This window comes from Aotus nancymaae, unplaced genomic scaffold (assembly GCF_030222135.1).
Source record: "Aotus nancymaae isolate 86718 unplaced genomic scaffold, 86718_ANA_hifiasm-v0.15.2.pri h1tg000028l, whole genome shotgun sequence".
In the NCBI taxonomy this organism is placed as follows: domain Eukaryota; kingdom Metazoa; phylum Chordata; class Mammalia; order Primates; family Aotidae; genus Aotus; species Aotus nancymaae.
Genome location: NW_026988441.1, coordinates 6,391,497 through 6,406,364, shown reverse-complemented (window position 1 = coordinate 6,406,364; position 14,868 = coordinate 6,391,497). Strand labels below are relative to the sequence as shown.

The following is a 14,868-nucleotide window of genomic DNA, read 5'->3' as shown; positions in this document are numbered from 1 at the left end:
GGTCCTCAGAGGCAGAACGCTTCTGGTTTTTGTTGTTGTTGTTGTTTTTGAGATGGAGCCTCACTCTGTTGCCCAGGCTGGAGTGCAGTGGCGCAATCTCAGCTCACTGCAACCTCCACCTCCTGGGTTCAAGCGATTCTCCTGCCTTAGCCTCCCGAGTAGCTGAGACTACAGGCACCTGCCACCACACCTGGCTAATTTTTGTATTTTTAGTAGAGACAGAGTTTCACCGTGTTGGCCAGGCTGGTCTTGAGCTCCTGACCTCAGGTGATCTGCCTGCCTTGGCGTCCCAAAGTGCTGGGATTACAGGCATGAGCCACCACGCCCGGACTTCAAGAGGCAGGATGCTGTCACCATCTGATTCCTGCTGTGACCACAGCGCCCAGCACTGGGTCAGCCTGGAGTAGCGGCTCAACACACATTCCCGGCACAAATAATGAATTTGAGATTCAGTCTGTACATGTGTCCTGCATGCCTGTTGCACCTCTGGGCTCAGCCAGGGTCAGAGCTGCGTCCACTGCAGCCTGGGTCTCACAGATTCTAGCTGCTTCTGTGTGTGTGTGTGTGTGTCCTCCACTGCAGCCTGGGTCTCCCAGATCCTAGCTGCTTGTGTGTGTGTGTGTGTGTGTGTGTGTGTGTCCCCTCCACTGCAGCCTGGGTCTCCCAGATCCTAGCTGCTTCTGTGTGTGTGTGTGTGTGTGTGTGTGTGTGTCCTTCACTGCAGCCTGGATCTCCCAGATTCTAGCTGCTTCTGTGTGTGTGTGTGTGTGTGTGTGTGTGTGTGTCCGTGTGTCCTTCACTGCAGCCTGGGTCTCCCAGATTCTAGCTGCTTCTGTGTGTGTGTGTGTGTGTGTGTGTGTGTCCTTCACTGCAGCCTGGGTCTCCCAGATCCTAGCTGCTTCTGTGTGTCTGTGTGTGTCCTCCACTGCAGCCTGGGTCTCCCAGATCCTAGCTGCTTCTGTGTGTGTGTGTGTGTGTGTGTGTGTGTGTGTGTGTGTGTCCTCCACTGCAGCCTGGGTCTCCCAGATCCTAGCTGCTTCTGTGTGTGTGTGTCTGTGTGTGTGTGTGTGTGTGTGTGTGTGTGTGTGTGGTCTTTCCTCCCACCTGACCAAGGGCCGCTTGAGGGCGGGGCTGGGCCGATTCATTCTGGGTCCAGCATGGCACAGCGCAGGCCTGGGTCCCCAGAGGCCAGGGGAGCCGTGTGTGCAGTGAATAAGCGGGTGTTGATGGCGTATGCGCTGTCCCTTCCGGCCTGGAAACCCTACCCCTTCCTGACCACTCGGAAACTCCCGTACAAGCCAGGCTGCATGTGTTTGCTGAGGCCACTGTAGCCAAGTCCCCCTAGCCAGGTGCTTCAACAACAGAACTTGCCCGGCTCAGGGGCTGCAGGCCAGAGTCCGGGTGAAGGGGTTGGCAGTGCTGGCTCTTCCGGCGTGTGAGAGAGGGTCTGCTCCAGGCCCCACTCCTTGGCTTACAGACGGCCGTCTTCTCCCTCTGTCTTCACACCATCTTCCCTCTCTGTATGCCTGGCCCACATTTCTCCTTTTATTGTTATTTTTTGTTTATAAATTATTATTATTATTTATTTTGGGGTATTTTTTGAGATGGAGTTTTGCTCTTATTGCCCAAGCTGGAGTGCAGTGGCATTCACTGCAACCTCTGCTTCCCGGGTTCAAGTGATTCTCCTGCCTCAGACTCCTGAGTAGCTGGGATTACAAGCATGGTCTTGTTTTGTGTTTTTGGTAGAGATGGAATTCCCCCACGTTAGTCAGGTTGGTCTCGAACTCCTGACCTCAGGTGACCTACCCGTTTTGGCCTCCCAAAGTGCTGGGATTATAGGTGTGAGCCACCGCACCCGGCCCATTATTTTTTTTGAAATATGGTTTCACTTCCATCACCCAGGCTGGAGTGCAGTGGCACGATCTCAAATCACTGCAACCTCCGCCTCACAGGCTCAAGTGATTCTCCTGCTTCAGTCTCCCGAGTAGCTGGGACTACAGGCACACCCCACTGCATGTAGCTAATTTTTGTATTTTTTGTAGAAATGGGGTTTCACCATGTTGTCCAGGCTGGTCTCAAATGCCTGAGCTCAAGTGATCTCAGCCTCCCAAAGTGCTGGGATTACAGGCATGAGCCACTGTGCCTGGCCATAAATTTCTCCTTTTTATAAGGACATCAGTCATGTTGGATTAGGGCCCACAGTAAAGTCACGACCTCATCTTTTTTTTTTTTTTTTAGTTGGAGTCTCGCTTTGTCACCAGGCTGGAGTGCAGTGGCACGATCTCGGCTCACTGCAACCTTTGCCTCCCAGGTTCAAGTGATTCTCCTGCCTTGGCCTCCTGAGTAGCTGGGACTAAAGGCCTGCACCACCATACCCAGCTAATTTTTGCATTTTTAGTAGAGATGGGTTTTCCCTATGTTGGCCAGGATGGTCTCAGTCTCTTGCCATCCTGATCTGCCCACCTCGGCCTCCCAAAATGCTGGGATTACAGGCATGAGCCACTGAGTCTGGCACAATGACCTCATCTTAACCTGATTCCCTCTGCAAAGGCCTAGTCTCCAAATCAGGTCATATTCTGAGTTACTGGGGCTTAGGATTTCAACATAGGAAGTTAGGAGCGCACAATGTAACCCCTAAGACTGGTTGATGCTTTACCAAAAATTCTGGTGTTTATTGTTTGTTTGTTTGTTTGTTTAAAGAGTGGTTGTGGCTGGCTGGGGTGGCTTGTGCCTGTAATCCCAGCACTTTGGGAGGTGTAGATCACCTGAGGTCAGGAGTTCAAGACCAGCCTGGCCAACATGGTGAAACCCCATCTCTACTCAAAATACAAAGATTAGGCAGGTGTGATGGCACACACCTGTAGTGTGTGTAGGAGGATTGCTTAAACCCGGGAGGTGGAGGTTGCAGTGAGCCGAGATCGCACCACTGCCTTCCAGCCTGGGTGACGAGAGTGAAACCCTGTCCCCCAAAAAAGAAAAAGAAGAAGAAGAAAAAAAGGAAATGGTGGTGGGTCATGGTTTCGGGTATCCGATGGCTAGTTCCCATCCTTGCTCTGCCACTTGCTAGCTGGTAGCTTAGAGAAGCCACAATCCCTCAAGGGGTCTTAGTGTTCACATTAATAAAATGGGTATAATCATAGAGCCCATGTTGTCAGGTTTTTATGGAAAGTAAATAAATTAATACAATTAAAGTGTTTAGGGTGTGGCCTGGCATATGGTAAGTATGCAGTACATCTTAGCTTTTATTATGGTCATTATTATAAGCATCAGATTCAGTCGTGGGATCACCTCCTCCAGGAAGCCCTCCCTGATTGCCCCAGGCTCAACCTGTCTTCTGGGCTTCCCTAGTGCCCTCTGTGACTTGTTTAGAGCATGTCTGGCCCAAGATGGGGGTTTTGAAAGAACACTCCCTGAGGTTTGGACTCTTTCCTCTCTTCCAGATGTACAGGTGGATCATCTGAATCTCCTGAAGCAGTTTGAACACCTGGACCCTCAGAACCAGCATACATTCGAGGCCCGTGACCTGGAGCTGCTGATCCAGACGGTAATGGGAGTGGGTTCAGAGGCAGAGGATTGAGGGAAGCTTTGCAGAAAGGGAGAAGGGGACAGTGTCTTGGACATGAGCCGGCTTGCCGGGCCTGCTAGTGGTCTCTGAGGTTGGAGGCTGGCAGAGGGCTAGGTGGGTTTTTTTGTTGTTGTTGAGACAGAGTCTCACTGTGTGTCCCAGGATGGAGTGCAGTGGCAGGATCTTGGCTCACTGCAACCTCCAACTCTGGGTTCAAGTGATTCTCCTGACTCAGCCTCCCGAGTAGCTGGAATTATAAGCACGTGCCACCACACCTGGCTAATTTTTGTATCTTTAGTAGAAGCAGGGTTTCACCATGTTGGAGGTTTCACTCAGGAGGCTGAGGCAGGAGAATCGCTTGAACTTGGGAGGCAGAGGTTGCGGTGAGCCGAGATCGCGCCGCTGCACTGCAGCCTGGACGACAGAATGAGATTCCGTCTCAAAAAAAAAAAAAAGGGGGGGTAGGGGGACACATCAGGACAAGAGACATAAGACAGGTAGAGGTTGGGGCCACCCCTGGCCAGGTTCAGGGCCAAGGGCCTGCCGTTTCCAGGCTGGAATCGGGGGCAGGGCATAGCCAGGAGAGGGCAATGACCCTGTGCCTTTCCCCAGGCCACCCGGGACCTTGCCCAGTATGACGCAGCCCATCATGAAGAGTTCAAGCGCTACGAGATGCTTAAGGAACACGAGAGACGGCGTTATTTGGAGTCACTGGGAGAGGAGCAGAGGAAGGAGGCAGAGAGGAAGCTGGAAGAGCAACAGCGCCGGCACCGCGAGCACCCCAAAGTCAACGTGCCAGTGAGGACCCCCATTTGTGCCGACTCTACCACATCCAGCTCAAACCCAAGACAAGAAAGCAGTTGAACTACAACTCCCAGGAGCCATAGAGGCAAAAACTCCCTGTTATTGTACCCTGCTGCCCCAGGGGCTGCTGGGAGTTGTAGTTTTGAGGGAGATGATTGGTTTGTTGGATGGGGGTAAGGGGATATTTGATTTTATCCCGTGGCATCCAGACTTCTTGCTCATGAGCTCCTGGCTCTCCCCCCCCACAGGGCAGCCAAGCCCAGCTGAAGGAGGTGTGGGAGGAGCTGGATGGACTGGACCCCAACAGGTTTAACCCCAAGACCTTCTTCATTCTGCATGGTAAGGTGGGGAGGGAGTTCCAGAGCCAGGATGAACCCTGAGACTCTGATCCTTCTGGGACCTGAATGCTAAGAGGGGTGTGTCTGTTCCAGGAGGGCTCAGTCAGGCTGAGAGAGCTGAGCCGCTGCCTCTCCCTGCTGTAAGGCTACGATCTGCACAGAAGGGTTGGGCCACTTTTCTTGCAAACGCCAGACCTCGGGGTTCTAAGGACCAGCTGGTATCCACTGTCTGAGCAAACCAGGCTTGGCTAGGCCTGAGTTCCCTCCCACAGCAGCCCAGAAAAAGCCCTGGTCCCCTCTGGGAGCCCTGTTGATAGGAGTGGGCTATTCCCTAAGAATCAGGCCTCCAGAAGCCTGGGAAGCCCTTTTTCTTTTTCTTGCTTTTTTTTTTTTTTTGAGGCAGAGTTTTGCTCTGTCACCCAGGCTGGAGTGCAGTGGCGCAATCTTGGCTAACTGCAACCTCCGCCTCTCAGTTCAGGCAGTTCTCCTACCTCAGCCTCCTGAGTGGCTGGGACTACAGGCATGCACTACCACGCCCAGCTAATTTTTTTATATTTTTAGTAGAGACAGGGTTTCACCATGTTGGCCAGGCTGGTCTTGATCTCTTACCCTCAAATGATCCACCTGCCTCAGCCTCCCAAAGTGCTGGGATTACAGGTGTGAGCCACTGCACCCAGCCTTCTTTTTATTTTTTGACAGTCTTGCTCTGTTGCCCAGACTGGAGTGTAGTGGTGTGATCTTGGCTCACTGCAACCCCCACCCTCCACCTCCCTGGATCAAATGATTCTCCTGCCTCAGCCTCCAGAGCAACTGGGATTACAGGCATGCACCACCATGCCTGGCTAATTTTTATATTTTTAGTAGAGGTGGGTTTTCACCATGTTGGCCAGACTCATCTAAAACTCCCAACCTCATGTGATCTGCCCTACTTGGCCTCCCAAAGTGCTGGGATTACAGGCGTAAACCACCATGCCCAGCGGAAAGCCCTTTCTCTATGGTGGATCAAAGGCGCACTCCCCTCAGTCTGTCTCTTCCTGTCTGGAAACATGGCCTGGGGTCGCGAAGACCCCTCAGGTATGCCCAGCACCCTGTCCCAGAATCTGCAGCCTGTCAGAAGAGCTTAGCAAGGCCTGACTCATTCATTCAGCAAACCTTCACTAAGCTCTCTCTAAGGACCAAGCTTTCTCAAGACCTTGTGGATAGGACTGTAAACAAAAGAAAGTACCTCCCCTCAGGGCAAGTGATCAGGCACACAGATCACACCATACTGTAGTAACTCCGAGAGACTATAGAGGATGAGAGGTGCTAGCGTTTTACTCGGCTGCCAATTAAACTAATGTACCATTGGAAATAAGCTGCATGCGGGGCTGGGTGGTGTGGCTCACACCTGTCATCCCAGCACTTTGGGAGGCCAAGGTGGAACATGGCTTGAGCCTAGGAATTCAAGACCAGCCTGGACAACAAAGTGAAACCCTGTCTCTATTAAAAAAAAAAAAAGGCCGGGCGCGGTGGCTCACGCCTGTAATCCCAGCACTTTGGGAGGCCGAGGCGGGTGGATCACGAGGTCAAGAGATCGAGACCATCCTGGTCAACATGGTGAAACCCCGTCTCTACTAAAAATACAAAAAATTAGCTGGGCGTGGTGGCGTGTGCCTGTAATCCCAGCTACTCAGGAGGCTGAGGCAGGAGAATTGCCTGAACCCAGGAGGTAGAGGTTGCGGTGAGCCGAGATCGCGCCATTGCACTCCAGCCTGGGTAACGAGCCAAACTCTGTCTCAAAAAAAAAAAAAGAGAGAGAGAGAGGCTGGGTGCAATGGCTCACACCTGGAATCCCAGCACTTCGGAAGGCTGAGGCAGGTGGATCACCTGAGGTCAGGAGTTCAAGACCAGCCTGGCCAACACGGTGAAGCCCCGTCTCTACTAAAAATAGAAAAATTACCTGGGTGTGGTGGCACTCGCCTGTAATCCCAGGTACTCGGGAAGCTGAGGCAGGAGAATCGCTTGAACCCGGGAGGCGGAGGTTTCAGTGAGCCGAGATCGCGCCATTGTACTCCAGCCTGGGCAACAAGAGCGAAACTCCGTCTCAAAAAATAAATTAAAATTAAAATTAAAATTAAATAAATAATAAATAAATAAAAATAAAGATGCATCCCTATTTCAGGGGTGATAAAATAGAAGAACAAAAAGGTACATCTTGGAATTAGTGAAGGTTCTAGACCAGACGCTGTGGCTCACGCCTATAATCTCAGCACTTTGGGAGGTCGAGGTGGGTGGGTCACCTGAGGCCAGGGATTGGAGACCAGCCTGGCCAACATGGCGAAACCCCATCTCTACTAAAAATACAAAATAAAGTAAATAAAAATACAAAATTTAGCCAGGTGTGGTGGCGCCCACCTATACTCCCAGCTACTCGGGAGGCTGAGGCAGGAGAATCGGTTGAACCCAGGAGGCAGAGGTTGCAGTGAGCCAGGATCACACTACTGCACTCCAGCCTGGGCGACAGAGCAAGACTCCGTCTCAAAAACAATAAAAGATAAAAAAGAATCAATGAAGGTTCTATAATGGGGTTTCAGGTAGTGATGTGTACTACCTCGCAGCCTCCACCACCCAGGTTCAAATGATCCTCCCACCTCAGCCTCCCAAGTAGCTGGGACTGTAGGCACGCACCACTATACCTGGCTAATTTTTTTAATTTTTAGTAAAGGCAAGATTTTGCCATGTTACCCAGGCTGGTCTCAAACTCCTGGGCTGTATCGATCCACCCACCTTGGCCTCCCAAAGTGCTGGGGTTACAAGCATTAGCCATCCCACCCGGCACCACCCCCTTTTTTTTTTTTTTTTTTGAGAGGGGGTCTTGCTATGTTGCCCAGGCTGGAATCAAACTCTTGGCCTCAAACAGTCCTCCTGGCTCAGTTGCCTGAGCAGCTGAGACTATAGATATGCGCCACTGCATCCAGCTCTAAATATTTTTTTTTTTTTTAAAGATGGGGTTTCGCCATATTGGTCAGGCTGGTCTCGAACTCCTGACCTCAGGTGATCCGCCCACCTCAGCCTCCCAAAGTGCTGGGATTACAGGTGTGAGCCACCGTGCCCAGCCTCAATAGTATTTTTTTTTTTTTTTGAGCTGGAGTTTCACTGTTGTCCCCCAGGCTGGAGTACAATGGCACGATCTTGGCCCAATGCGACCTCCACCTCCCGGGTTCAAGCGATTCTCCTGCCTCAGCCTCTCAAGTAGCTGGGATTACAGGCACGTGCCACCACGCCCAACTAATTTTGTATTTTTAGTAGAGACGGGGTTTCTCCATATTGGTCAGGCTAATCTCAAACTCCCGACTTCAGGTGATCCACCCACCTCGGCCTCCCAGAGTGCTGGAATTACAGACGTGAGCCACCGTGCCCGGCCAGTTCAATAGTATTAAGTATATTTACCCTGTCATGAAACCAGTTCCCAGAACTCTTGTCATCTTGTGCAACGGAAACTACCCATTAAACAACTCTCCCTCCCCTTCTTCCCCCAGTCTCTGGCAGCCACCATTCTATTTCTCTCTCTCTGATTTTGACTATATTAGGTACTTCTGTGAGTAAAATCTTTTAGTGTTTGTCTTTTTTTTTGTGACTGGCTTATTTCACTTAGCATAATGTTGAGGAACTGAGGTTTTCATTCTACTGGATATTAATTTCTATTTCGATTGCCCCACGTGGCTAGGGGCTGCTGTACTGGAGTCTTGGCACAGCTCTAGAGAGGACATTTGGGCTGGATGCGGTGGCTCATGCCTGTAATCCCAGCACTTTGGGAGGCTGAGGTGGGTGGCTCTTTTGAGTCCAGGAGTTCAAGACCAGCCTGGGCAACATGGCTCAACCCCATCTCCACACAAAAAAACACAAACATTAGCTGGGTGTGGTGGTGCGCATCTATAGTTCCAGCTGCTTGGGAAGCTGAGGTGGGAGGATCACTTGAGCCCAGGAGTTAAAGGCTGCAGTGAGCTATGATCACACCAGCGTACTCCAGCCTGGGTGACAGACTGAGACCCTGTCTCAAAAAAAATTAAAAATAGGCCGGATGAAGTGGCTTAAGCCTGTAATCCCAGCATTTTGGAAGACCGAGGTGGGCAGATCACCAGGTCAGGAGATCGATACCATCCTCGCCAACATGATGAAACCCTGTCTCTACTAAAAATACAAGTATTAGCTGGGCATAGTGGCACACGCCTGTAGTCCCAGCTACTCGGGAGGCTGAGGCAGGAGCATCGCTTGAACCCAGGAGGCAGAGGTTGCAGTGAGCTGAGATCGCACCACTGCACTCCAGCCTGGTTACAGCGCGAGACTCCGTCTCACATCAGTCAGTCAATCAATCAATCAATCAATGTATGTCTGGGCGTGATGGCTTACCCCTATAATCCCAGCACTTTGAGAGGCCAAGGCGGGTGGATCCCAGGAGTTCAAGACCAGCCTGGGCAACATGGCAAAGCCCATCTCTACAAAAACAAATATAAAAATTAGCTGGGTATGGTGGTGTGCATCTGTAGTCCCAGCTACTCGGAAGGCTGAAGTGAGAGGATCGCTTGAGCCCTGGAGTTCAAGGCTTCAGTGAGCTATGATCACGAGTACACTCCAGCCTGGGTGACAGAGTGAGACCCTGTCTCAAAAAAATAAAAACCTTATTAATTCTTTTTAATCAGACAGTCCCTACAGACCAGACTAGGTCTCCCTAAACCAGTCATTCCCTAAATCTTTTTTAATTTTTAATTTTTTTTTAACTTTAGAAATGGGGTTTCCCTTTGTCACCGAGGCTGGAGTACAGTGGTGTGATTGTGGCTCATTGCAGCTCAGACCTCCTCTCAAGTGATTCTCCTCAATAGTAGCTGGGATCATAGGTGTGCACCACCATGCCCAGCCAGGTTTTCTTGTTGCCCAGGCTGGAGTGCAATGTCGCAATCTCGGCTCACTGCAACCTCCGTCTCCCAGGTTCAAGCGATTCTCCTGTCTCAACCTCCCTAGTAGCTGGGATTACTGACACCTGCCACCACACCTGGCTAATTTTTGTATTTTTAGTAGAGATGGGGTTTCTCCATGTTGGCCAGGCTGGTCTTGAACTCCTGACCTCAGATGATCTTCCTGCCTCAGCCTCCCAAAGTGCTGGGATTACAGGCATGAGCCACTGCACCTGGCCCAATTAAAAAATTTTTTTTTGTAGAGACAGGGTCTAACCATCTTTTCTAGGCTGGTTTCAAACTTCTGGGCTCAAGTGATCCTCTTGCCTTAGCCTTCCAAAGTACTGGGATTACAGGCATGAGCCACTAAGCCCAGCCCCTATATTTTCTTTATTCTTTTTTTTCTTTGACATGGAGTTTAGCTCTTGTTGCCCAGGCTAGAGTGCAATTGTGCGGTCTTGGCTCACTGCAACCTCCACCTCCTGGGTTCAGGCAATTCTCCTGCCACAGCCTCCCGATTAGCTGGGATTACAGGCCTGTGCCACCACACACGGCTAATTTTTTGTATTTTTAGTAAAGACAGGGTTTCTCCATGTTGGTCAGGCTGGTCTTGAACTCCCAACCTCAGGTGATCCATCCGGCTCAGCCTCCCAAAGTGGTGGGATTATAGGCATGAGCCATCGCATTAGGCCATTTTCTTTATTCTTAATTTGAATGTAAACAGTCCATGTGGCTAGTGGCTACCGTGTTGGACACTGCAGATCCAGAGTTTAGACAGAACAGTTCCCCAGGCCTGAGCCCTGCGCCACACTAGCATGTCGAGGTCAGGAAGAGGATGGAGCCGGACAAGGAGACAAAGCGGCAGCCAGAGAGGACAGAATCATGTTCTGTAAGCCAAGGGCAGAAAGTCAAGTCAGGTGTAGGTGGAATTATCCACTGGATTTGCAAGATCAGGGTTCCTGGCCTCCTCCACAGGAGTAGATTGTGTTCATCTGAGGAAGCCGAAGAAGGAGGAGGGTCAGTGGTGAGGACAGTGAGTGTGGCCAACTCAGCCTGGAGCCCTGCAGCTGTGAGGGGTGTATTGGCAGGAGAGGCTCCCCTGGCACTTGGAGTTGGCACTGGCCTGGTTTTCTCGGAGCCAGAGGTCCCTGATAACCCTGGAGCTGACTTCGTGCCCAGAACACTGGATGCCAGGGCCAGAGAATCCTGCATGACAGTTACCCAAGCATGTTTCTGCAAACCCCACGCCTTAACTGTTCCATTCTCAGCACCCTGCTCGCTAGGCAGTGGCCCTAGCAACGGGCCTAATGGGGTGGGAAAGCCTGAGGGCTACAGTTCCACTGCGGGATACCCGTAGTTACCTGTCCTCTGATAACAGACTCCACCTCAGCCGAAAATTTCTTCACCCAGGACCTGATGCGCCTCGTCCTCTGTCCCCTGATACCTTGCTATCTCCTTCCCTTCAGATATCAACAGTGATGGTGTCCTGGATGAGCAGGAACTGGAGGCCCTCTTCACCAAGGAGGTGAACATCTTAGAAGCCTCGGGCACCTGGACGGATGCCCACCCAGACAAGCCACTTGCTGCTGCTTAGCCGTCCCCTTAAATCCCCCTGGATGGGAGGGAGCTCAGTGAAAACTACAACTCCCATCAGCCCCTGGGGCAAAAATGGCTTCCAGGAATGTTGGCGTGCCCAAAGGACTGCTGGGAGTTGAAGTTGTCGGGTTGTGAGTCTGAGGAGGAAGGGGTAGCCTGGGAATGAGCTCGCCTGGGACCACTCAATGCCGGCTGCCTCTCACTTGCCCCTGCAGCTGGAGAAGGTGTACGACCCAAAGAATGAGGAGGACGACATGCGGGAGATGGAGGAGGAGCGGCTGCGCATGCGGGAGCACGTGATGAAGAATGTGAGGGGGTTGCCAGGTGGGGGAGAGGACTGGGCCTCAGCTCTGTCACTCACCCTTATCTGGCTCCCCAGGTGGACACCAACCAGGACCGCCTCGTGACCCTGGAGGAGTTCCTTGCATCCACTCAGAGGAAGGAGTTTGGGGACACCGGGGAGGGCTGGGAGGTGAGGACCTGGGGATACTCAGGGTCCTGAACCTCTAGCCACGACCTTTCTTTCAGAGTCTCAGGCCCCTTTTCTTTCCCTCTGGGTCTCCGGCCAGTCTCCTGGGTCACTGTGTCCTCCTCTCTGGGTCTTCGTTTCTTTTCTTTCTTTCTTTTTGAGACGGGGTCTTGCTCTGTCTTGTAGGCTGGAGCTCAGTTGTACGATCTCAGCTCACTGCAACCTCCACCCCTTGGATTCAAGCGATCCTCCCACCTCAACCTCCTGAGTAGCTGGGATTACAGGCGTGTGCCACCACATCTAGCTAATTTTTGTAATTTTTTAGAGACGGGGTTTCGCCGTGTTGGCCAGGCTGGTTTGTAACTGCTAGACTCAAGCGATCCACCTGCCTCAGCCTCCTAAAGTGCTGGGATTACAGGTGTGTGTCACCACGCCCAGCTAATTTTTGTATTTTTTTGGTAGAGATGGGGTTTTGCCATGTTGGCCAGGCTGCTCTCAAACTCCTGAACTCAAGCTGTCCACCCGCCTCAGCCTCTCAAAGTGCTGGGACTACCCAGGCTGGAGTGCAGGGGTGTAATCATGGCCCATGACAGCCTCAAAGTCCCGTCCTCAAGTGATCCTTGTACCTGAGCCTCCCTATTAGCTGGGACTACAGGCATTTTTATTTATTTATATTTTTTGAGACAGGGTCTCCTCTGTCACCCAGGCTGGAGTGCAGTGGAGTAATCATAGTTCACTGCAGCCTTGAATTCCTGGGCTCAGCCCCAGCTAATCTAGGTCTCTCTTTTATTTATTTATATATATTTTTTCAAGATGCCCAGCTAATTTTCTATAGAGACAGGGTCTTGCTCTGTTGCCCAGGCTGGTCTTGAACTCCTGGACTCAAGCGATCCTTCTCACCTTGGCCTCCCAAAGTCCTGGGATTACAGGGGTGAGCCACAGTGCCTGGCCTTGCCTCTCGGTCTGTATTCCACTCCCACCTCCCACTTGGGCCTCTCTGCCCACGCACACGGCCCTGGCCTCCCAGCCTACTAGCCTCCTCTGCACCTCCCACATTGGTATAGCCCTCTCCAGTGTGAGTGCCTGAGGTTGGACCTGTGCCCTGATGGCCCCTGTGCCCGCCCTGCAGACGGTGGAGATGCACCCTGCCTACACCGAGGAGGAGCTGCGGCGTTTCGAGGAGGAGCTGGCTGCCCGGGAGGCAGAGCTGAATGCCAAGGCCCAGCGCCTCAGCCAGGAGACAGAGGCTCTAGGGCGGTCCCAGGGCCGCCTGGAAGCTCAGAAGAGAGAGCTGCAGCAGGTGACAGCAGGGGAAGCTGCTTCCATTTCCATCTGCTGAGTCTCTGGCTGCCCTTGTCCATGTCCCCCCGGGTGTCTAGAAGCTGGGAAGGCTTGTGGCCACCTTGTTAATCACTGGGGGAGTCGCAAGTGTTTGCCGCCATCTTGAGTAAGGGCAGACGCTTTCCCGTCTCTGACAGCTCCATGGCTGCCATGTTGGATAAGGGCAGTAAGGCTGTAAGTGACGAGGGAAAGGCCCAGGAGCGGGAGAAGGGCAGACTCATCCAGGGCTGGTCGAGGACTTCCCTGTCCCACCGCAGGACCCACGCCATGACGGGAGGGAGAACTGGATCCTTGACTATTACTAAGCCCGACTGTCAATGAAAGAGAAGGGGTTGGCCAGCAACGGCAGGTTGCTGCGAAGTCTCAGTTTGGGGACTGAAGCCCGAGCACTTGCAATGCCAGCATCACACCCTCTTGTCTGTGCGACCCCCACCTCCCGCAGGCCGTACTGCACATGGAGCAGCGGAAACAGCAGCAGCAGCAGCAGCAGCAGCAGGCCCCGGCTGCAGACCCCGAGGGGAGGCTCAAGTTCCACCCGGACACAGGTGCTGGCCCTGGCCCGGGGAGGAGGGGCTGCAGGGCTACACTTCCGGGGTCTGAGGTTGGAGGGGCTGGGGCCTGGACTCCCAGATCTCAGGGAGGAGGGGCTGGGGCCTGACTCCTGGGTCTGAGGAAGGAGGGTCTGGGGTCCTGGATCCCTGGGTCTGAGGGAGGAGGGGCTGGGCCTCCAGGAGCCTGGGGGAGGTAGAGTTGGGATGTCCAGTGTCACCATTCCCTCCCTCCGTTTCCAGACGATGCACCCGTCCCAGCACCAGCTGGTGACCAGAAGGAGGTGGACGCTTCAGAAAAGAAAGTTCCTGAGCAGCCCCCCGAGGCTGAGGTGCCCCAGTCGGATTCCCAGCATCTGTGAGCCTCCGGACCCCAGCCCTCTGGACTCCTGATGCTCCAAAGTGGCTGATGGCGCTGGATGAAGTGGCACAGTCAGCTTCCCTGGGGGCCGGCACCGTGTTGGCCTGCTGTGGGGGGCGGCGCGGGCTGGCATTTCACACATTGCTGCTGCCCCGGGTCCACCTGTCTCCACTTTCACAGCCTCTGAGTCTGTGGTCCTTCCCTTCTGTCCTCTGAGGGGCCTGCCTTCTCTCGTGTCCAGTAGGCGCTCTGTGATCAGCTTAACTTAGGGAAGCCCCCTCCCCTTCTCGTCTGTCCCAAGAGGGTCTGCTCCAAGCCTTCATTCCTAGGTGGCTCAGCCTCAGCTGCCCAGGTCGTGGCCCTGGCACCCTGTATGCCCACAGCTACTGGAGTCCCGCCTGCTGCTCCATGCCAAGCTCCTGGTTGATTAACAGGGGCATGGGGTGGTCCCTCGAGACCTTTTCCTACCTTTTGTGGGGCCAGTGGTACCTCGAAGACAGCGTCCTCTCTCCAGCTGGGTGCCAGAGGTAGGGGATCCTCAGTGTAGCCGGCGAAACCTGATACCAGGAGCCCAGGCCTTCCTGAGCCCCTGGCTTCCAGCCAGCTCATTGCCAGCCTCCTCCTGGACCTCCTGGACCCCAGCCCCTTCCCCACAGCCCCAGAAGGGTCCCAGACCCCACTCCAGGACCTGGTCCCAGCCCCTCAGCCTCGTCTGGAGGCCAGTCCCACCCACCTTTCTGGCCTCATGTCACACTGCTCTGCTTCCTGCTCCGTGCTCCAGCACCACCTAAATATACGTTCTGGAACAAATGCATGGCCCTGTGCCTGTGTATCTATCTATACCGGTCCCTCCAAAACCCTGTTGCCACGTCACCTGCCAGAGTCCCCACCTTTGAAGATCTGATTCAACATCAC

The 14,868-nt window shown here is 53.2% G+C and overlaps 1 protein-coding gene across 2 annotated transcripts in view; it reads left to right on the top strand.

The window, feature by feature from the left end:
• NUCB1 (nucleobindin 1) overlaps positions 1–14,868 on the top strand; it is a 25,709-nt gene extending 10,841 nt beyond the window's left edge. Inside the window, exons 5-13 of one of the 2 annotated variants that reach the window (XM_064381060.1) lie at positions 3,441–3,544; positions 4,178–4,363; positions 4,618–4,708; positions 11,105–11,163; positions 11,450–11,542; positions 11,614–11,706; positions 12,833–13,003; positions 13,487–13,589; positions 13,836–14,868. In XM_064381060.1, the coding sequence (XP_064237130.1) occupies positions 3,441–3,544; positions 4,178–4,363; positions 4,618–4,708; positions 11,105–11,163; positions 11,450–11,542; positions 11,614–11,706; positions 12,833–13,003; positions 13,487–13,589; positions 13,836–13,954 (1,019 nt within the window). In that variant the 3' untranslated portion in view covers positions 13,955–14,868. The remainder of the gene's footprint in view (positions 1–3,440; positions 3,545–4,177; positions 4,364–4,617; positions 4,709–11,104; positions 11,164–11,449; positions 11,543–11,613; positions 11,707–12,832; positions 13,004–13,486; positions 13,590–13,835) is intronic. The other variant, XM_064381061.1, reaches the window with a different exon arrangement.